This window comes from Carassius gibelio, chromosome B5 (assembly GCF_023724105.1).
Source record: "Carassius gibelio isolate Cgi1373 ecotype wild population from Czech Republic chromosome B5, carGib1.2-hapl.c, whole genome shotgun sequence".
NCBI classification, from domain to species: domain Eukaryota; kingdom Metazoa; phylum Chordata; class Actinopteri; order Cypriniformes; family Cyprinidae; genus Carassius; species Carassius gibelio.
Window position 1 is genome coordinate 28,050,418 of NC_068400.1, and position 24,377 is coordinate 28,074,794.

General features: G+C 35.9%; 1 protein-coding gene across 1 annotated transcript in view; it reads right to left on the bottom strand.

Annotated features, from left to right (window-relative positions):
• Window positions 1–727: 727 nt before the first annotated feature.
• The window catches only part of adamts3 (ADAM metallopeptidase with thrombospondin type 1 motif, 3), a 159,765-nt gene continuing 136,115 nt past the window's right edge, over window positions 728–24,377 (bottom strand). The window contains exons 16-22 of the mRNA XM_052556227.1: window positions 20,458–20,538; window positions 16,572–16,735; window positions 12,233–12,389; window positions 11,518–11,650; window positions 6,561–6,768; window positions 5,448–5,565; window positions 728–3,146 (exon numbers count right to left, since the gene is read on the bottom strand). Of these exons, the coding sequence (XP_052412187.1) occupies window positions 2,668–3,146; window positions 5,448–5,565; window positions 6,561–6,768; window positions 11,518–11,650; window positions 12,233–12,389; window positions 16,572–16,735; window positions 20,458–20,538 (1,340 nt within the window). The 3' untranslated portion in view covers window positions 728–2,667. The remainder of the gene's footprint in view (window positions 3,147–5,447; window positions 5,566–6,560; window positions 6,769–11,517; window positions 11,651–12,232; window positions 12,390–16,571; window positions 16,736–20,457; window positions 20,539–24,377) is intronic.

The following is a 24,377-nucleotide window of genomic DNA, read 5'->3' on the forward strand; positions in this document are numbered from 1 at the left end:
ACACAACAAAAGGGATTTGTTGTACTGCTCTGGTATTGTGGTAAAAATTAATTTTAGCCATTGGTTCTTCTGATCTTCATTCTTTGGCAATGAAAATAAAACAAACTTGCCTTTACAATTAAAAACACACTGTCTCCTCGACATTATGCTATCACACCAACTGCTAACCAGAGCGTCTGTGTGGGGGGGTGGGGCAGGTCAGAGTTTTGTTTCTCCCAAGATGGTAGATTATTATGCAAAGATGGTAGATTATTATGCAAAGTTTTCTAGTGACGTACATAGAGATGGACAAAAGATTTGAAATCTCTCAAAGTGATTCAGAGTCGACTATAACTTTATAAATCGTCTACTTTTTGGTTTAATTACTTTGCACATTGTTTACACTGATGGACAGTTACATCATACACTGTAATACAGATATTTTTTGATTTCCCATCTGTGTGGCTCTTTAAGGTGCAATTAATGCAATTACATTTCATTACATTTAAGGAATGTAGAAGACTCTCTTCCAGAATAACAAAGGTGCGGTGGTGGTCTGGGGGGGATGTGCCCCAGGTGGCCTGTGTAAAAGGGGGCCCTGGGGGGGATCTTTACCATTCGTAGGATTATAAACATGAATTTTAAGTGTAACTATAAGGGCTTAGTAGTGAAAAGGAGAAAATATGAGTTTTCATTTCATGAAAAAAAATTAAGCAAACCTTAAAAAAAATATTCTCAAGAGACAGCATGGTTTATCATTTTCTTTATTGCTATGTGCTCCCCATTACAACAAACAGCCTCAGTAGTGTACACTTCCATTACAACTAACAAAAGTACAAATTAAAACAAAAAGAAATGACTTCAAGCGGTTAGCAACTGTAAGACAGAACAACAATTGACACTTAAATGAACCTGGAATTGTAAGGACAAATATGCTTTATCCTTTATGTTAGGTGTCTGTCTGTGGCTTAGGGATTGTCAAATTAACTTCTATCTCGCCTTCTTTTGGGTCTCTGAAAGCATGTTGATAATATTAGCAACAGTTTATTATCAGTAAAGTGAACTTTTTTTGTGATGTACACAACATTGACCTCAGCTTTAACTGGTTTAACGATATTGTCTATTCTAGAGGATCAAAATCCACTATAATTATTTTTTTAAAGCTACGAATTAACTGTAAATTAACAGTTTCGTGCAGGATTGGGGGATTTATGGTCGAAGGACAATATGAATCACTGTAAATGACAGCTTTGTTTAGGATTTTCTCCACAATTTTTCTATTCTAAAACGGCTGTGAAACAGCTTTACCTTTTAACATCTCAACAACTGAGCATGTGTCTTATTTGTATCTAAATTGGCAGTTAAAATGACAAGGTTATTCAGGTCTACTTTTGTGAGCTACTTTCAATGGGAGTATGCATTTTTGGTCTGAAATGACAGATAATTTTGCACATACGTAAGACATGATGTTGAACTTTGAATCTTAATAAATACTCTAAAGTTATCAATGGTATACAATATACAATAGCTTTACAGTGGCACACGGGTGAATGTGTGTGTACAGTTATGAACTCCACTGATAGACTAACTGGTTTCCTTGGTATTGCAGTCAGATGCACTGTGGTTGTGATAGAATTCTTAATTATAAAAAATAAATAGCTTTCCTCCCCCTCAGACAAGTGAGATATCTTGAGCAGTGTCTCACAGTATAAGATCTCCAGAAAGTTTAGCTTTACTCCTTCAAATCTGGCCTTAAACATCCAACTCATCTCACAATATGTATGATGGGCCTCCTACACCATGGTTAAGCTGCTTTTAATGACGTTCATGCTAAATTTTGTTGTTGGCTAAATAAACTTCTAGCTGCGAGGATGAATTTATAAGACAAAACAAGGGAAATCTAACAAGCAAGTGTTAAAGAGAAGCCTCAACAACATGGCAAAATGAGGAGGTAAACAAAAAACTATGATAATTAATTTGACTGATGACTTGCTGAGAGGCTGATTCATAAATGAAATCATTTTGGAATGAAAAGTAAATATTTTAAGGCAATTTTTTTAATTTCAATGTTGTTTGTTCCTGTACGCTCACACTGTTTTGGAATATATATTCATCAGAGCTGAACTCATGGCTGATCGCACATTTCCTAGCATATTATTAAAGTGTTCTTAATATAAAAAGCACCGATAATGCTCCTGAATCTCTTATTTTTTTTAAATCCTCAGTTTGTATTCTTGTAAAAATAATACTGACATTTTCCATATACAGTATTTACAGGAACGTTCATAAATATTACTTGGTCAAACATGTTTGGAGCTGGTAAAAATAAAACCGTAAAGATTGTGAAGTTTGATACAACTACAAGCATTTCCTCACGAGTACCACCGGAGTCTCTTTATGTACGCGCACCAAACCCCTATAGACCATACCAAGCTGATGAAAGGATCATCATGAGAACTTCTTTGGCACGTTCCCCATCACAACAGTGTGTGAGAGACAAGTGTGTTTTCAAAACAAATACTGCTGGCAGGGGAATTGAGAACATTTGAAAGTGAACCAGCACTTTACTCTCTCTTGCTTTTAAATATCTTGAGGATGAACTGAAGGGAAAGATGAATGTTAAAGGTCTATGTCTACAACAAACAAATAAGAGAGAGTCCAGAAGAAAAAAAAGAGACAAACTAGTCTTCATCTCTCCACCTCGGATGATGCTGTTGGCCACTGACTCTCTTGGAAACTTCCCATCTGCCATGGCACATCTTCAGCGGCATCCTTGTTCCACAAGCTATGGATCCTCATTGCAGGCAGATTCCTTGTACCTAGTTTGAGGCGCTTTTGAGTCTTGCTGTTCTTGGTATTGAGTTTGCGAGGCGGGGGGGTGGTGGTCTGCTTGGGAAATTGGCCTTGTGACAAGGGTCCCTGCTGGTGTAGCTGAGAGACTTTCAGAGTTCCATTTACAGAGGCTGAGAGTGTCTCCAGAAGTTGGGAGGCCGAACCGAAGCGAAGTTCCTCTTCTGTCTTAGCAGCTTCATGCAGAAGAGGAGCAAAAGTGCCACTTCGCTTACTGCAGGATTCACAGCAGAGCTTGTTGTAACCTGGTATTGAGCAATAACGAGCCAGAACCTCCATTTGACAGAATATGGACTTGTCTCCTCTGCATGGCTCATCTGTTAGAAAAGCAGAAGGTTTTATTCAGTGTCTTTTTAAGAAGGTTTTCTTTTTTTGTCCACATTTCAGCTTTTACAAGCTGTCTGTGAATAGATAAGGTCCATAAAGCTGGAAAGACTAAAGTCTCAAACCCAAAGAGATATTCTTTATGAAAGTTAAGACTCATCCATGCCCTCCTAAAACCAGTGTTGGGCATGTTACTCTGAAAATGTAATCAAATAACTGATCAATGATTACTTCTTTTAAAAGTAATCACATTACTGTTCTGATTACTTTATTTCAAAAGTAATTAGTTACATTACTAGTTACATTACTTTTTCCCTATGAAATTTATGAAATCCCAGCACCCGATACATATTTGTTATTAAAGCATAAACATTCACAGAACACTGTTATTTTTAACTAAAGCAAGCAGCTGCTGCTTGCATGGTTTGGCAGAATGCAAGCAAAGAGCGCTGCATTTATAATCTCTAAAAGACATCTCAGTCATAAGCAGGACAAATGACTGCCACGTATGGGGACTTGGGACAAAAATGCCACTTAATTGGATAAAAAAATGCCCCTGCACAAACAAATATAATCTATTATGTCTTTTGCTGACAAAGTGACTATGAATAGACAGTGTCGAATGTGGCATTTAATTAAGATCTGCTCATGTCGCGCCATATATTATTTTAGGCGTTTTTTACAGTGTTGCACTTTTTAACCAATCACACACAATTCTGTTGAGTTTAGGACTGCAATGGCAAAACAGCCATTCATCGCTGAAACTCATCAGTTTTGTTGAGCGCTTGCACGTTCGCTGACTGAATTCCCTCATCATGAACAACAAAGCACAGATGTATGTACAAAATAAGAGATTCATGTCACAGTTTATACAGCTTTAGTGATTATAACAATAGTTTTGAGTACAACAGTGATTTTTTTTTAACAGTGCTCATATAAAGCTGTTGAGAATGTATTGTCAATTGGAAAGGAGTAGAGACTTTGAAATATGTTCATGATCATGAATCGAACAGTGTGCTCAACTCATAAAATGTTGCTTTTGCAATGTACTTTTTGAAATGTAGAAAGTCCTAATTTATTGTATTCTTCATTTGTGTTCAACAGAAGAACCTTTGTCAGTCATACATGTTTGGAACAATATGGTGAGTAACATACTTAGTGATAAATCAGTGGAGTAAACTCCAAAACTGTAATTACATTGTGCCACTTATGTCTGGCTGATTTGGATTTGTGTAATTTCCTATTCCCCTCAGTTTTACCTTATTGTTCCTCTCTCCTCTCTTCCACAAAAAAATACAGAAGTCATGAGGTCTTTCTATTAATATAAGTCATGAAAAGAGCCAATCAGGTTGCATTTGGATTACAGACTATTTGCACCAGGTGAACCACCAACTGGTTTGTCTTTTACAGCTTAAAAAGAAATGAAATGCTTCTAGCTCCCTAAGGTGTCCTGCTGTACTCTACACAGCTGAAAGTTAAGCAGTGTGCCAATTGTAAAGGGTTGGTTATTTGTTAGCCTTCCACCGAGATGGATAACATCCAGATGTGGCTCAAGCCATTAAAGAGAAACTAGGGGAAGCGTTATGCAAGCAGACATAAAGAAAGTGCTACTCACGGTGATGTCTGCTGAGATTTATTTTGGATTTCTCACTCTTATCACTGGAGTCTGTGTTCTAACAAATAATGCTGACCAGCTGAGCTTTAGCAGTAGAAAAGTCAGACTTTCATGTTTGTAAAGAAAGTCGCAGTAGACATGTTGTATTAAAGGCAAAAATAAATGTACAATTTCTAGCTCATGGGGCTCGAAAAATCAAAAGTCTGGCTATGGAAAGACATGCTGAATTTTTTTTATATTATTCATGAATAAGAAACGCTGCCAAGACCTCATGTTCATTTCAAGCTTGTAGACATTATGAAACCTAATTAATAGCTTTCTCATATGTAATGTGTGTCTAAATAAAAGCTCTCAGTAGACGCCTAAGACTGGGTAAACAAGCTTCTCCAGAGAGAAGGTGAGGAGTTCACAGACCACAAAAGCATTCTGGGAAATTAACTGTGGTTAAGAGCACCATGAATAATTTCATCAATGCAGATGAATTTGTGCATTGTGCAATAGTTTCCATTCTCTTTTAACAGGCTTGCTTTTGTTCGATCAATGACATGAACAGTTCAGTCATTCAAGGCACCATAAGATTGCCTGATTAGGGACGTTTTTTGTCCCTGTTCTGCTTTCTGCACAAACCAATTCCCTGCTTTGTGTTTCAGGATTTGTAAAGGTGTCCATGTTGTCTTACCATGGCAGGGTCCTGGCCTGCAGGGCCTGTGTAACTCGGGCTTCTCGCCGGTGCATTGATCTCCAATACGACATGTGACCGTACGTCGAATCACACCTTCTCCACAGGACACTGAGCACTGAGTGATAAGTAAGAAGGTTTAGGGAACCACACTACAGACAGATACATATGCATTTCAAACATCTCTTACCGTGTCCTAAACACAACACAATTTATTTGTCCACAGTGAACCCAAAACTGCTGCACAAGAGGACACAATCACAGTCTAACAGAAGATATTTGATATTTAATGTATCGTTAAACTTTAGACCAATGAGATTTCCAAGTGGATGGGTCTACATGACACTTTTTTTTTTATTAAATGCATCTGTAAATGCTTGCTTTTTGAAAATTTCAGCTGGAACACACTACTTCTACAACAAAATGCCAAAGAGTAGTGCATGAATATGCAAGCTGTTAAGCACCTAATGCCCATTTACAGTAGGAGTTCATGGTCAGCCTGATCAATGACTATAATGTTCATAGATAGAGTGTTAAATCCATCTGCTTGGGGTCAAAATCAATACCTCATACGCTTACTCACTAGAGGTCTCACCAACTGCATACTAGCTTGAACTCTTCAAAAGACATCTTGGCAATAAAACACTCAAAGCCTGGATTTTAGCTTCACATTCTGACACAGTTGGGTAATGAGGGCACTGTCATTAAACAATCCCCACGGGTGAATTTTTAAATCAACATTGACATAAAATCAACTGAAATGTCAGATCTCACATAGACATTTTCAGTGCAGGAAAAATGGTTTTGATTTCAATGTAAAAAGTACAAACTGAAAGTACATTAGTGCTAACCCCCCTCCCCCGGCGTTTCTCGATTAAAAAAAAAAAAAATCCTCTTATGTGCCTAACACATTCTTCAAATGAGATTTTGTAATCTCACAATAATTTCAAGCCCAATTACACATAAAACCAGCAGATTTTTTTTTTTTCTGCCGACCTCTGCAAAATACAATTGGACCAATATTCTCACTTTCCCAAAATGCCACTCTTAAAATCCTAGACAACTTTTGTATTCATAGCAACAAAACATCATGTGATCTTAAGAAAAATATACCTCTGACCATGCCCCAGTTCTCCATTGGGCTGGGCAGGGCACTCTGTTACATGGCCTCCTGATCTCAGGCTTTTCCCCACTGCAGTACTTGCTATGGATAGAGCGGTTTGTGCCTTCATGAAGGAACTGGACACAACGCACGGTGCGGATTTGGTATCCCAAGCTTCCACAGGTTTTAGTGCAGTGTTCCCACTCCTCTGTGATCCATCTGTCAGAAGATAAATTAAACATGGTTCAATAGGCTTTTTAAGCTGTGATGTATCAAATAACGTTTCTATGTCTAAACCTCTACTTAGTTTCAAATGAGAATACTGTCTCAACAGATGTTTATCAACACTATTCATTTATAGCACACCTTGAATGGGATAGTTCACCCAAAAATTTTGTCATCATTTACTCACCCTCAAGTTGTTTCAAATCTGAGTTTCTGTGACAGTGATAATCATCTTAATTACATTTTTTAGAAACCAAAATTTATAAATCATGAATTTATAGAAATAAATAATGCTAAGATAACTACTGACAATGTTCATAATTGAATCATTATAACTGACAAACTTCTTATCTGTCTGATTAGTGTTATCATTTACAGGTCTGCCCCCTTATTTCAGGACTATAAAACTGCACAACACATTTCCTGCTTAAACAGCAGGAGCTCCCATTCATTATTCCTTGTCTGAAGACAGACCAGCTGCTAACAGATCAGTGTCGGAAAAAATGAATTAGATGGACTACTTAGCACCCAGAATATGATCAGAGAATGTAAATGTTCAGCCTGATAAACTTAAAGTGGGATGCATCTGTCGCTCCTTCATAAACCCCAGGACCAATTATACAGTCATTAAGAATATATCTACAGCAGAATATGACACCTGGTCAACACTGACAATGTATTAAAGATCACTTAACATCGAAAATATGGCAAAATGGCAAATCTGGCATCACTGACTTACCCTTATGTAGTTCGAAACCTCAATGACTTGCTTTCTTTTGTGGAACATAAAAGATTATATATTGAGACATGTCTCAGTAGTAGGTCAACAGAAGTCAACGGGCATCAAAACATAGCAATGTCTTTTATTTATAGGGATAAAAAAAACCACAGAGACAAAATTATTTTTTTAATTTTATTTTTTTGGATGAACTAACCCTTTAAAATAGTATTATTATTATACCGTACGTCGCTTTGGATAAAAGCGTCTGCTAAATGCCTAAATGTAAATGTAAATGACTAGAATCAACCTGCTACCCCCTACACAGCACGCTTGTGGAAATGAGGCAACAGTTCAGCGGCTGAACCAGCCTGTGTAACAGAAAGCGCTACAGAAGGTCATTTGTGCCTTGTTTGTGACTTTCTAACTCATCCACATGGTGCATCAGTGGAGGCATCACTGACCTGTGTGAACTGACATAATTAAAATGTGCAGCTTGTACTACTGCTCTTATGTAATACACCTTGAACATACACAGCCATCTGCTTAGATTAAGTAGTTGTGTTGAAATGTTAACATTTGTTACATTTATTGTAAAATTTTCCTTTAATGGCTTAGTGCAAAACACTGCTCTTCTAGCTATCTCCTGCCATCGTAATGTGCATACTCCAAAGTGCTTTTCATGTTCATTTGATTTTAATTTAAACATGTTATCAGCATCATTCTTGATGTGCTTGATACAATACATTTTACAAATGCAATAGATTTTCAGGAAAATACATATGTTAAGTCAACAGATCATCCCTTTAAAAGAGGTGATTAGAAGCTAAAGTAGGTGAGGCATTATGTACCCCTGTAAGTGTCTCATTTACAGAATTAATGTACCATACTGGAGTGTTCAAACGTTTAGGGTGCTTTTTGAAACACCTGGTTGCATACCGAATACTGAGCTCAAACAGAAGTGTAATTGATAAGATGAAGTGGAGACTGTTCAGCCAAAAATGAAAATGTTTTCATCATGTCCTTCATGTCCTTTGACACATACTTTCTGTCAATGTGTAATATTATAGGATTTCCATACTGCTCTTTTACAATTAATAAATGATAGCTGACCACAAATGTCAAGCAACGTGGAGCTTTGAGCCACTGTTCACCATCCATACAGGTTTGAAACAGCATGAGGGTGAGCTAACTATGTGGGATTTTTTATTTATTTATGAGTAAACTATGCTTTTCAGTAAAAATAAGTATCAATAATTATTGGTTGTCTAGTCTATGGATGGGTAGGCTGTTCTGCATGTTGAAGACATTGCTGGGTCAGAATGCAGATGTTCTCCCAAGCTCCCAAGCCACCAAAACTGCAGCAGAGTGAGAAGAACATAGTCTATGATATGAAGATATATATTCCTATATATATAATTATACTCCTTGCATGTTTAATCAATTAAAAATTACATTTAACGTAAATTTGTTTACGTTATTTCTCACTATGTTTAATTATTTCTCACATATTTTAAAGCAAAAAAAAGAAAAAGCTTTTTAAAAAGGAAGCAGATGAACCAGGGGAAACTAAAATGGCCACCACCTGAGTCACGAGTGAGGAAGATAAAAAAGAAAATTAGTACAAGCAAAGGCAAAGGGAATGGGGGAAATGAAATGCAGGAAGAACTGCAGGCACAATCTCCTCTGCAGATGTGAAGGAGGAGGAGTCCTGGTGACTGATGGGTACACGGAGGAAATATCAGAATCGAAATGGGAAACTGTCACAGCAGCTTACTCTCCAGCAACAAATCAGCTTATGAAAAATCATATGATTCTGTAGCACATCCTGTTGTTTAACATTAACGCATTAACATATCTAAATATGTATTTTTTCCTATTTTTTTCTATCTGTTTTGCAGCTTTAAGGACATTTTATGTTAATTTTCCTTAGTATTAAGAGTTATCAAAGAGTTAGTCTGCACAGAGTTTTCATTCCTGTGCCTCATTAGAAAATAATTCAAGTCTAAAGCATACTAATATATCTGCTGAGAGGAAATCCACATGATTTTATTATAATCCCATTTAAAGTGTACTTACTCTGTGGAGCTCTACAGCAATAGTCACTCTGCTGCTAGTTTATCAAAGGAACTGATTACTTGTTTGAAAAACCTACTACAGTATATTCCTCTATTTAGTAGTCTTAAATATAAGAGATAATTTATAATGCTCAGCCATCTAAGTGGCATCCATTTTATTCCTTTCACTAATAATACATGTGGATATTAAGATGCTGAAAACCAACTAAAACAGAGACTTGTCCCCCAAAAAAGATTTATAAAACATATTTGCAAAAGAGATGTCTCCAAATTATTAGTATACCTATTCAGTCATTTCAAAGAAACAGTGTGGCTTCAATGAAATGTTGCTCTCACAGACGCTGTTTATATCCTTGACTGCCCAAGTGCTTATAAATCACACATGGATAGAAAAGTTTATGAAATATGAAGATGTTACAATGTAGTCACAGCAACAAAGACTGTCATTATTGTCATCATTTACAGTGGGGTTGGGCAGGACATATTTTATCATGCCCCCCCCCCCCCCCCCCCCCACTTCAGGGCCTGTATTCACAATATGTCTTAAGGCTAAAAGTAGCTCATAACTCGCCGATTTAGGGGAAAATCTTACAAATAATGGGAGTGTCAGTGCCAAATTTAGGACTCTTAAATTTTTCCTGTAATAGTATTTCACAAAGCATTTTAACAATAAAACTAGCATTACGAGTAGTGAAGAGGACTCCTAAGTCACTAAGACCGAACCACAAACTATCCTAAAATGTCTGTTGCTTGCAATCTCCCTCAGAATTTATACATTTTAGAAACATTTGACAATTATGAGCTTTTAAAAAGGTATAACTTTTGGTTTAAGAGGTTATCCCAACCCTAAATTGTCCTTTGATTATATCCTTGTTTTCACTAACCAGCTGGGCAAGAAGTAACAGCTGTTCTTGCGTCCAGTTTGGTTTTCTTTTACATTTGCATGCCTTACCATCAGCCATGATTATTCTGACAATTAGTGACACGTAGCCTGCATTTTAAAATAAAAAATGCAATTAGCAGTTTTATTTTTAAACCTTTATTTGAATATGGCAAGAATAATATTGAGTTCTTCAGTATTTCTATGAATAATACATCTCTGACAGAGACTATTTGCCAATCACTGTAGGCACAGTTAATAAGCAAGTTGACATCATCCATAGCAACGAGGTCAACCCCGTCCTTTCTCTTAGCTTAAGACTTCTTTCTATTCCTCAGTAAAAGTTTGTCTCAGCAACTTTGTGAATAGGTTTTAAGAGAAAACTTTTTCTGCTATTTAGGAGAACTCTAAGTGGTAAGATCTTGAATGGTTATTTTTTTCTTTGAGCACTACTTTGAAACACTACTCAAAAATCAAAGATAATAGGTGGAGAGGGAGTGGGATTGTGATGCTGTGATGTACATTACATGCCATTTACATCCTACTGTGCATATTTAAATGAAAAAGATGTTCATGTTGCAGAGAGGATTTTGAAAGAGAAGCATCTTAATCCTTATATGCATTCCCTGTGTTAATCATAAAAGCAGGCTATGGACACGTGTTGGATAAAAACAGAATAAAAGCAGCTACGTACAGCTATATTTCTGGTTTTCTTTCAGAAAAATCATCCAAGGCTACACATTCAGTAAAAACTAAAGGCTGAGGCAAACTATTCCCAGCTATTAAAAAAATACATGCACAATCACACTCTGAGATTTCTTCATAGCCTATGATAAATGAAATGAATGAAACAAGACATCCCAATGGTATAAAGCAATCAAAACCCAGCTCTGATGGGAAACATGAGTGCTTATACATTATTTAGTGATGTTTAGATTGAGTTATATATGATGAAATAAGAAATCATTTACTGTAATGTGCCATGATAAGCCACTCCAGCTTTCATTTTAGTGAAAAAGACTACAGCTATTGTAAGAATTATTAAAAACAGTTAAATTTTGACTTACTGTGGCTGCGTACAGTCCTGTAAGTTACACATTCTTCGAATAGGTTTGGGTTTCTTGCTGACATCACAGTAGCCTTTGTGCACCATTTTGTTGTCCCCTTTTTTACGACACCCATATTTGGTGTACTGGAATCCTAAAGATTAAATAAAATGAAAGAGCAAAAAGAAACATGATGTGTATTGCTACCAGTCATCAACAATCTGGGCTGCCAGAATGAAATCCCTCATTAGTCTCAAAAGACTCAATAGACCCTGATGTTGTTTCTTGGGTGTGACTATTATTAGTTATGTAGAAATTAATAAGCTAATGAGCAAGAATCATTTATAATAAACTAAATATAAATTGATACAATTATGACGCATAACATTGATTTGAATGATTGGATACAACTGAATAGGTCGAGAAATATTTTATATGATTAAAACTTGCTTCATTGTAAATTACTAGGTTCATTTAATGTTAGATAATAATTGAACATATCTAACACCTGTTTCACAATGCATACATACAGTATACTCACACAGGACAATTTGTACTAACCCAATTGCTTGATTGCTTGTATAGTTGCAAAATGTAAACTATATCATCGCTCCCAGCTCTAATCTGCTAAGTGTAGATTTAAGCCAAGAAGACATTAAGATAATATAAATCTTAACATTGTGTGCGTGTGTGTGTTATCTAGAAGAGCTGAAAGATCATACAAAGTGAATGTTACCTCCAGCGCAAGGCCTTGAACACTGGGACCAGCTCTTCAGTGCCCACTCATATGTGTCCTCCTGAATGACATTATTGTTGTTAAGGGGCACTGAATCTTCATGGATGATGTATCTGTACATTAGCGTGGACCTGGTCTCATTGTCTTTAGGTATAATCTAATGGACATAAAAAACAGGACAAAAGTATAAGAAATAGCATAGTGATATATACAGGCATTTTGGTTGCGTATGCAACGATTTAGCATTTGTTCATGCATATGTAAGAGATGTATGTGTTGCCCTCTGTGTGAGAAGACTCAGATGAGGATCTGTATAATTACATTTGAAAACAAAACAAGCATGACAAGCTTTACTCCACAAGCTTTTGGAGTTGTTTCAAGGATGACTAATTTTGCATTCATTTTTCTTCTTGTAACTTCCAATTTCATGTGTACTTCAGATGCTTCTAATAGTGTTTCTTATTTTCTTAAAGAGGTCATATGATGCGAATTCAAGTATTCCTTTCTTTTTGGAGTGTTACAAGCTGTTTGTTAATAGATAAGATCCCTACAGTTGCAAAGTAAAAGTCTCAAACCCAAAGAGATATTCTTTATAAAAGTTAAGACTCGTCCACGCCCTCCTAAAACGCCTTGTTTAAACACGCCCCCTCATGCCGCAAATAAAGAAAGGCATGACTTTTATTCTTGCTGTTGCCACCAGCTCCATGTTGTGGAGACGCTGTTTCATTGTGAAAGCGAAAATAACAGTTCCAGAACAGTGCAACCCAAATATTCAGATGTGTGCAGCACATTTTATGGAGGACTGTTTTTCATAGTTTGTAAGTACGTTTACATATTTAATGGATTTGCCAGTGATGATTCAGTATAAGTCATTATAGTCCATAATTATGTCCCCACTGAATGCAACAAATGGCTTGTTTGTAATGGATTTTTATTGTTTTTGTCTTGTCACGGGGACATCACATCACAGTATGGCAAGGGGCGTAACATTTCCGTCACATGCTTTCAGCATTGGCATTCGGCCAATCACAACGCACTGGATAGCTGGCCAATCAGAACACACCTCAATTTTCAGACTGATGAGCTTAAACCACATAAAAACATTTCATTACACCAAAAACAACAAAATAATGTTATTTTTAGCAACATCATAGATGACCCCTATGTCTCCAACCTGATATAAAATCAATATGCAAGTTAGAGATTTGCATTCAGAAGCCGGCACACACAATTTTCAACTTATTTAAAATAATTTTGGAATTTTTGATTGTGAGAAAAAGGTGGTGAATCCATTAAAATGCAAAAATTTCCACATTAATTTTGCCTAAATTTGAGGTACCAAGTAGCTAGATTCATTAGATATATGCCTAATGTGAATCGTCAAATGTCTGTGTGAGTGTATGCTGCAAATGTAATTTCTCAGCGGGGATAAATAAATACTAACACTAATCATATCCTTTTGATCAATTAGTAAAAACATATCAGACATTGTATTTTGTGTACTGAATACTGTACATTCCCATTTGTCATTGTTAACTGAAACAGAATTCGTATGAATCACACACTGATCAGAAACAAATCTGTGTGTGTAAAGGTTACAACATCATTAAAACACTGGCCTGTATACATGTAAATCCACTGATAATGTCCAAGTGGAAGACAATAAACATTGTTTTTGCTCTGCATTAGGTTGTTAATTTCTCTGCGAGCAAGGCTTAAAATGCATCTAAAGATCTCCACATATCTTCTAAACTGGCTCATGTCAGTGTTTGTGATTTCACCTCAAGGGGAAAGGAAGGATGTCAAAGAGAAAAATCACAGCATTCAAATCAAATATTTTTTTTTAGCAGAAATGAATAATTAATTCACACAATGACATTTGGCGGCAGAAATATCAAGATTAAAGAAAATATTAATTATGAACTGTAATACATTTTACAGGAAAGTGTCAATGTGTTTTTCCATGAGCTTATATACGCTTTATAGAAAGTAGGTCATACCACACAAAAGATCCTAAACAAGGAAATATTCAAATGGAATTGCAAAGTGGAAGTATAAAAACATTTTTGCTTTGACAAGCTAAAGCATTCAAGTTAATCTAGCTGAATTGTTGTGATTTGACCTGAAATGAGTTTATGCAAGACAGCTAAATTATAAGATTGGCCTGAAGCAAAACTGTACAGAGAAACTGTAACTTATTATTCCTAAATCCTAAAAAGTTAAGTGCATAAAAACGTTTGTTTCATTATTTATTAATAAATCATTATTTATGTTTCTGTACAAAAATAACTACTAACCAAATATTTTTCTTTTTTTTTAAGATTAAAAAATCTAAAGTTGATACCAACAGCATGTATCACATTCGAAACAGTGGACATCACCATTTAAACGTAAGACCTTAAGACCTCTACAAAAGATGCCATGATTAAGCCTGATTATAATTAAGATAACTCTTTTCTCTGACAACTCCACATATCAATAAAATGATAAAATAGAAGCGTATTCACATCATTGCCTTATTGTGTATGATATCTATGTTATATGTATTATATTTTATCACATTATATTCTTAGTGTATGCAATAATTACTTTTACAAATTCTTCTTATAGAATTTACATGTATTAGTTACATTTACTGTACACATTTGGCTTTTATCCAAAGTATTATCAGTTTAAACATTTCCTGGCAATTGAACCCATGACCTTTTTGTTATTATGCCTTTACTGTCTCAGCAGGCCTCACATTGCAGAGCTGCAACCCAAAACTCAATGACAATGTGATGCAAGTCTAGGACTGGCAGGTTTGTCCTACGAGAATCTTTTACAGTCCCTGAAATGAGTCTAAAAACCCCAACAAATGAAAATGTGAAATCTGTCAGGAACTAAAATTTAATACCAATGTCCAATCTATTCATTATTACCCATTGCAACATCTTAGACTAAGGTCAAATATAATAAGCTATCACTAAAGATAACTTCAGAAGGCTCACAAACTCACAACACCTCTACCAACAGCAAAACATGAACATTTGTAACCTGAGTATTCCCATTCCTATGTATGCAGTTATGCAAATTGGAGAAAAGTCACTGAAACCATTTTCCCCAATCATCTCCAGTGTCAATGCGATTCAACTACAATGGAATAATTAATTCAAAGTGCCAATGACCGAACAACTCTGTTTCCAAAAGGCTGTAATTTGTTATTTATAAGTGCAATTTTTTTAATCACTTGTTTTTGCCACTGAATCAATGTTTTTCTCTTTCCTTAGTAAAATCAGATAGTCTTCTTATTCTCTCTTCTAATCTGTTTATCACACCCAAATACCTCTCACCTCCTTTCAATGCATGGCTGAAAAACCCATTTAAAACCCAATGTTGCTAGTAACCTTCCACATTCACACTGGGCTCTAATCTCCAGGCTAAAGAATGAGTTCAGAGAGACAAATAGCTTTGACTAACACATTTAAAAATGGGTGATTTTCACTTAAAATTCCTTAAACTTGAGGGCCTTCAGTTCACACACGCCACAGCTTCAATAGAACCAAGCCAAGCCTTTTACAGTAGAAGAGTAGGAAATATATTGCATCTCTTAACGAGTGAAGTCACAAACATGCGTCGCAGAGCTAGTGCAAGATGAAAATTTGTGGTTAGAGAGTATTTCATTTTTTTCCCTAGAAAATGACAGATTGTTTTATTAGATAAGGCTGAGATTGTGTTAGAAGCATGCATTCAGAAAGTGAATGGAGGGAACATAAGGAGGAAACACAATAGGCATGTCAAAATGAATTAATGCACACATACACACACACATCCCTTTAGTTTCGTTCTATTCCTCATATAAATAAATAAAGATGTGTTGGAAATGGAAATAACTCCAAAATTCATGCCTTTAAAAAGTTCACACATATTCTGGCCAACAAGGACATATATTTTCTTGGCTCATAATAAAAATATGTTATTTAAAATTTAATTGTTACAAATTTACTTAAAGTCTAAATAAAAAATGAACTAAAAATCAGTCCTACAATCAGTCCTAGATTATAAACATTATAAAGTACAGCATTAAAATGAATATTATTTTTGTGATTTGCTTAAGATGAACTTTTATGTGTTATTGAATTATTACTGTTATGAAACATTAACTTTAAGTAAACATCAGATGAGGACAAAAACATTTAATATGTTAAACTAGGGAAAGTGAGATTCAAAATGTAATATCCAGTATTGTCTACTCTTCGTAAAAAATTAATTAAAATATACACATATTGGCCAATAACCAGTATGGTACCTATCAAGCATTCCTAATAATTGAACATTTTATTACAAATTTTTTCTTTACCAGAACAACAACTGCATCTTGTAGAGGACCATCAGTGTGAAGAGTCTCGACATCGTCCTCGATGAGGTAGTCCCACTCCACTCCCATCTCGATGAAGCGCCGAGATCTCACATCTTCTTCTTTGCTGTTGAGAATGTAATGCCCAGTTGCCTGGTTCTTGATAGCTGCAATCAGTGATTAATTACAGCTCTTCAACAGTTCAGGGATAATACGTTAACAGAATGATCTGGATCACTCTTTTCAATTAAGGCACTGTATCAGCCACTGAATAAGATGATTAACTATTAAAACAATTAGCTTTTTATTTTAATGTGCCATTTCAATGTCTAAAAGCTTTATTGCAATTTCAGAAACATGATGCTAGCATTAAATGCTGTTGAACTATATGGCAAGGGTATGAGGATGTGACACACTGACATAAAGACATAAGTACATAGCTCAGAGCATGAGAGCGATTAGGTAGTCATTCGCTTGAATGTCAATGGTGATTACAAGGAAAGCAGTGCACACGTCAAGCCAATCACCATTGCTACCGTAAATAAATAAATATGGAGTACTTTGTCTATTATGTTAAAATAATAATGAAAATACTTAACTTGAGTAGTTTATTTTAATTTTTGTCAGCATAACCATAATATCTTAACCTTCAAAATGACAATTCACCCAGGAATGAAAATGTCTTATTGTATGCTATATTACAAACCATATCAGAGTATTGTGTTAAAATTTAAGGTGTTATTTACAAAATATCTTTTTAAATCTGACTTGAAATATGTGATCACCATTCAGCTTAAAAACTTTGCTATTCCACTTGTGATTTTTGAAAAATCATTTGTTTTTTTAAACATAAACATAATTATTTCTGTGTGAATTATTTCCTAAATAAAAATGGTTAATTTTTCCTGCCCATTTGATGACTAACAAATAGACGGAACTGGTTAGAATGCGTTAAGCCTCATTCAGACTGTCAGCCCAGATCCGATTTTGTACATATCTGGATGGAATCTGATTTGAATTACTGACTGTCGACACAACATATTACATCTGTTCATATCCAATTGTGTGTCCATGAGCGCACTTTGTTTTTGTTTTTTACGGAATGTGAATTGGTTTCTATGGTAATGCCGTTACGTTATTATTGCTACACTAAAAAAAAATGGTAACAGCACTACAGTTTGCAATAGGCTACAAGTGTTGTCTTACGACATGGCTGCTGTCGCAACTGCACTGCATTATTAGATTTTGTCTTGTGAGGCAGCAGCTGAAATGCAGGAGGCTTGAATGTGCAACTTTATTCTGTTCTGCTGTCTCCGCTACTTTCAAAACTCAAAGAGGTGCATATACTAGCAATATATTGTGTTTTTCCACTTGACTTGCACTTCGCAAAGACACAAGCTTGTTTCTGCCATGTTTTATGCGGCATGAAAAAGCTAAGCTAAATCTGATCTGAATGGTCAAACTGAAACGGATTTGCGATTTGAATAGGATTTCAAACCACATATAATGTAACTTGAAACAAATTAGCAAAGATTTCATAGTTCGTTTTCATTCAGACAACTAAATATGATCGGATTTCAATCGGATTTGGGCTGACGCTTAAAGGTCTTAATCATAAAATTAATCAGAGCAAGCATGATGGGAATTCACATGTAACATACATTACCTAAACCATTAAATTACCATGCAAATAAATGCCTTTTATCTGAATAATAAAAAAATTGTCTAATGGAGACAAACATATATACTGTACATAAAGTACATGTACATTTCTAAACTATAGCATTTTGACCTACAAAGGAATCTAATTATTGCAATCAGTTAAGTTAAATATATGGATAACAGAAATTTGTTTTAATAAGCTACTAAGCACCCCCAAAGGAAAGTATTATTGAAAAAAATTACCTTTGGAAGACCTCTTGGAAGGTTAACTGGGTCAGTGAAGTGAAGCATTGAACATCTTATCTAACTAATTATAATAAGTTTAGGTTTAATTAAAAGTTCAACTACTGAGGAGTATTATTAAAACTCCTACATTTATGGAGAAGCAATTATAAGAAGGGGGATATTGTTAAAATAAAAGCAACCTGTTTGCATTACAAAGTGATAATTGCTGCCTGTGTGGACTATTCAAAAAATAGTATAAAGAAAATGGGCCAATCATGTATTTTGTATTTCTGGCTTTTAACTCTGCATATAGTTAGAAGAGACATTGTAAAGCACAAGACAATATTTTCTTAATGTTACAAATCAGAGAGAATAAAATAAGAAAAGACTTCAAAGAAAGCAAGCGATTTTAGAAAAATTAAAGGGGTCATTGGATGCGAAATTGACTTTTACATGTTGTTTGAACATAAATATGTTGTCAGTGTGTATACACAACCACCCTGTAATGATTTGTTTTTAATCTCCTACAATCATTTATCACAGTGTGACATCACACAGACAGGCCCCTCTCATGATTGTTGATTGACAGTGGCGTCAGTCTTTGAAGTGTTTTATTGTCAGATGTAATGATGAACATAGCAGTCTTCATTTACTCCTGACACCTGAACCACTGAAGACGCACTGGATTTAGTTTTTTTAGTTTTTTTTAGGGAATGTGCCCCTGAGCTACCTAAATGCGCTTATGTTTGCGTGAATCATTCGTGATCCAGCTTCACCAACAGAAGAAGTTTTTTTAAGAATCTTTGCAAATAGCCTTTCCTAATAACGTACTAGTTATCAAGTTCCGTGGCTAAATGTGGCTAAAGGTTTACAGTCTCTCTGAAAACTGTAGTCACCCCAGAGAAAAGAAGGGCGGGGTCAGTAGATCTCATTAGCATTTAAAGCAGCATGCAACAAAAAGGCTTGCTCTAAAAAGGGTTGTTTTTGGCAAGGTAAAAATGGTGTTGTTTTACGAAGTTTTTACCAAAGTATAGTATAGCTTTTCATTAAAACCCTAAAAAAATCATATCAGGTGGTGGAAAATGGGCATCCAATGTCCCCTTTAAGAACTAGCACTGAAAACTATCTTTTATTCGCATTCTGCAATGGAACTGTCTCCAGTATTGATATCACATGAAGCTCAGAAATGCAACAGAGTAATGCTCACAATTTGATGGCAAATGGAGCTGTACTGACACAATGTGAATTAGCCGGTCAGCCGAGAAAACGAATTACCCATGGGTTGTGTCAGGATTTCTAATGGGTTTCTACAATAGAGCTTTTGGTTTTTGAGCTTAATAAAGCCTGTGGTTAGCACCACTTTTAGAAACTTTCATTTACATTAACACTTACGCATTTGGAAGGCACACATTTTATCAGTTCTTGCTTTTTATGGAAATCAAACCCATAGCTTCTGCATTTCTAGTGGCATTCTCTACTGTTTGAGGCACAGAGATGTTCAGGTTTTGTTTAACCACATTAACATTAATTAACTCATCAAATCACACTCTGAGTAGTTGTAGTAGCAGCATTTTTGCAAATTCTGCATTAAAATCAAAAATTGGTTTTAAAATTCAAGTTAGAGCTACTTGTGGTACAAAATGTGAAAGATGATTCGACTCTTTAAAAAAGAAGGGGGAAAGAAGAAGAAGAAGAAAAAAAACTATTCTAAAACCCACTGAAAGTTCCATAATAAACCCATGGTTTGAAAACACCTATTCTGCCACAGACAAATTGTGGGGGACAGTGATTGTCTCTGTAATCAGTGAGACCAATTCTGTCTAATGCACTTCCAGGCAAATACACAAGCTCTTTTATGTGAATACATGACTGAGATGGATATATATTGGAGTGATATGGATCCATTATGCACAGTTACCCGGAACAAGCACAGAATACATAACCATGCAAATTGATCTTCTTGCTGTTAAGCTTGAGAGACACAAGGACAGATATCACTTACCAAGAATTTGAGGAGAAGCCTCATGTTCTTGTATGATCACATGTCTAGCCCCAGGAGGAATGAGAAACATCTTTAGGTAACCTTTGCAATGGCGAAAAAAGGGCAAAAGGAGAGATGGCAGAAGCAATTAGTTAGCTAAGAATTTCTACTACGGTTTGATCTTTGCAGAGATGGGCATCACTAGAAGGCATTACTACAGTGGTACATTTTTAAAGCTTTAAGATTTGAACAGTCAGAATATTGCAACTGTCCATCAAGCAGGATCATGACAAGCCTACGAGACAAGCATCAAAACATGGCAAAAGGTTCCCTTATCCATTCATTTTACCGATTCACACCCATGTGAATAGATGACATCCTTCAGAAGCTCAAATAACAATGGCAGATGAAAATGAAGACGGTGAACGATTGTTATGTAAGGCTAATTAAAAAGGATGCTGAATGGCAGGGCCTTGAGTCATTTTGCAACACAAGAACATAAAAACACTAGTTTTGCCTTCTCTACCAATGCCCATTCCTCTGCAAAGCATGATACCACTCACCCATCACATTTCTAGAATCCTCTGTTTCATTCAGAAACACATTGCGAGCTCCTTTAGGCAGTAAGAAGGCTCCTCTTGTTTTCCCTTTAGGATAAGAAGGGTTTGTTATGTCATTTTGCCCTGCACTTTTTGCCATTGACATGTCAAAAGCCTCTACATCAAAGCCAGACTTTGAACCACTCACTAGCAGCATGGCGCCTGTCTGAGACATGGATGTGACGTAAAAAAGTGGCCACTAGTCTAATCGTTGCAATTGTGGATCAAGTCACTTAAGGCGTCGTCTGCTGGAAGGTTTTATCATGGATAATGTAAGCGGGAAGACATTGACAGAGAAAGATGGGGCTGCTGGGTAATGCTAAAAGAGTTTAGATGAGGTTAGAGTGCATGCCAAACGGAGCAGGAATAAAATAGGGTTGAGAAGGGAGAAAGGGAGATTAAAGAATATGGACAGAAATTATAGTTAGTGTGTGATTATGGTGGGGGAGAGATGTCGTACAGTGTATGTATAAGGGGACCAAAGAGAGAGCACATTTATATTCTAAACCTATTCGATTTACTCGGGATTCATTGAGAAATCTGGAGATTTAAAGGGGGGGTGGTGAAATGCTATTTCATGCATACTGAGTTTTTTACACTGTTAAAGAGTTGGATTCTCATGCTAAACATGGACAAAGTTTCAAAAATTAAGTTGTACGTTTGAAGGAGTATTTTTGTTCCCAAAATACTCCTTCCGGTTTGTCACAAGTTTCGGAAAGTTTTTTTTCGAGTATGGTTCTGTGTGACGATCTATTATGTTCCCAAAATACTCCTTCCGGTTTGTCACAAGTTTCGGAAAGTTTTTTTCGAGTATGGTTCTGTGTGACGTTAGATTGAGCGGAATTTCCTTATATGGGTCCTTAGGGCACTTCTGCCGGAAGAGCGCCCGTTCCCGTATAGCGAGGCTGAGCACAGACATTTCACTGATCAGAGCGATTCACTGATCAGTGCGAGAGCGTCGCGAAAAGTCACAAAAGGAGTGTGTTTTTAGTTGCCAGGGAAAGACAACCCTGCACAGATTACCAAAAAAAAAAAACAGCATTAAGGGACCAGTGGATGGAGTTTATTTTTATAGAGCATCAACGGAGTTGTGCAAGTGTTTTTGTTTGTTCCCTGCATTTCGAAGATGCTTGTTTTACAAACAAGGCCCAGTTTGACGACAGATTTGCGTATCGTTTATTTCTTAAGGATGATGCAATCCCAACGAAAAAGGGTCACGATCGTGTGTTGGAACCGCAGGCGGTGAGTAAAACTGCTTAAAATAACTCTGCCTCCTTGTTAGTGCGTCCCCTCCCATGCCGGAGACCCGGGTTCGAGCCCCGCTCGGAACGAGTCGTTGCTGCTGCTGCTCTCGTTCAGTTTCAGCCTCTGGATCTGATTCTGGATCATAAATAAACGGCTGAATCTGACTGTAAGCCATGGTTTGTTTTGGATGATGGTTTTTCCCTCACGGTAATGTCACAGCTTCCACATGCTCTCAACGCAAAAGCCTACTGGCGCTCGTGATTTTTTAGCTCCGCCCACATGTCACGCCTCCAGCCGGTCGTTTTTTTCCGGGAAAAATCGGTACAGACTATCTCTCTCTTATGAATATAATAAAACTAAAGACTTTTTGGAGTTATGAAGGATGCAGTACTACTTTATAGGTACTCAAGATTAACAGGATATTGAGTGAAAATGAGCATTTCACCGCCCCTTTAAGTCAAATATTTAGGGAAGATTCTAAGTTAAATGCACATCAAGCTTATTGGTGGCTTAATGTCTATCAGAATAGAGAAAATAATTTTAATCTGTCCTTTATTTTGTAGAAAACAAAGGAAAAAGACTTTTACTCTAATGCACTCACAATGGAAGCCTATTGTGTTCAGCAAAGCTAACTAATGATTAACCCTTTGGTACTATGGTACAGTATATATAATAGAGCTGCTTAAAATTCTTGGTTAAAAAAGTAGGTAAAATCAAGTTAAAACAGTAAAATTTCAGTCAAATATCTAAGAATATGAGCAAAGGATGGAATTGTCTACAAAATGCTGTTTATGGAACAAACGTCAAACAGGAATTTCATTAGTAATACTAAATCAAAGGCTTCTGCCTCAAAAGGATTAATTAAACCTATCTGAGTCATTCTTTTTTTAAGAAAAGAATGACCTTCGCATTTCTGCTTCTTACATATTCAATACATGTACCACATGGGTATCCATTGTAAGTGCACTTAAAAATTAAAAATGGGTTTTTAATTTATATCAAGTGCTGAATATTGCTTCAAATCTACAAGCTAGAGTTAATGCAAAACACAGTAATACTACGGGGAGGAAAAGTGTAGGATTAGATAATACAAGATACTTGCAGGTTGTGTTTTCCAACATTTCTTTTTGGGATCTCTTGCTTAACTTTTTTCCTGTTAAAGAAGTGATCAATTGACAATAAAACATGGTAGAGTTAGAGAAAGGTCAAAATGCTGATTAAGTTCATGCAATGAGTTGAATGTAGGAAAATATATAAAGTCATTTACAATTTGTGATAGCATCACAAATTGTGTACAGACACCAATTATGACACATATTGTATAACAAAATCAGGATTTAAATATCATACAAATTCTGGTTAAAGGCAGAATGAAACATTCATTCATTTTCACAAGTAAATATAATACATGTGGCAACATCATAATTAACTGCACATTCTGCATTCATAACACACATGAAGGCACATGTGAAATCCTCAAACAGAGCTAGGAATTTTGCCAAAAACAAAATAGTCCTATATAAAAACCAAACATCTCTATTATGCCACATGTCATACTTGAATCCATACTCTTAGACACATTTGTCCTGCCATCTGTGCAAGGGCTGTTTTTTTAATGCATTAGCATGAGTGTGCGTTATCATCATGGCATATATACAAGGCATCTTTGTCAACATTAATGTAGGTTGGTAGAACAAGCAAGAGCATATTCTGATATGTATTGTGACAATATTGTGACTGTTTTGCCTGTAGCTCAATATGACTGTGTGCATTCCGACTCATTTTACCAGCACGGCTCATAAATAACATCACTAAAACAAATGTAAAGGTTGAAATTTCATCACTGTTTGCAAACAGTGAATTTATCTATTATGTGACATGAATGAGAAATACAAGTGAAAACGTTCTCTAGATGCAGGCAAAACCTCCAATTTGTCTGATAAAGACTGAATGTAGACTGAGTGTTATAAGACATTTGATTGTGGTCATTTACTCTATGTATAGCAAAGAGGATGGAAGTTCAGATGCACCTTACTTGTAAAAGTGTTTGTCAAATAAATCTCTAAAAAAATGCTCTTGCATTCTGTGGTGTTAAAG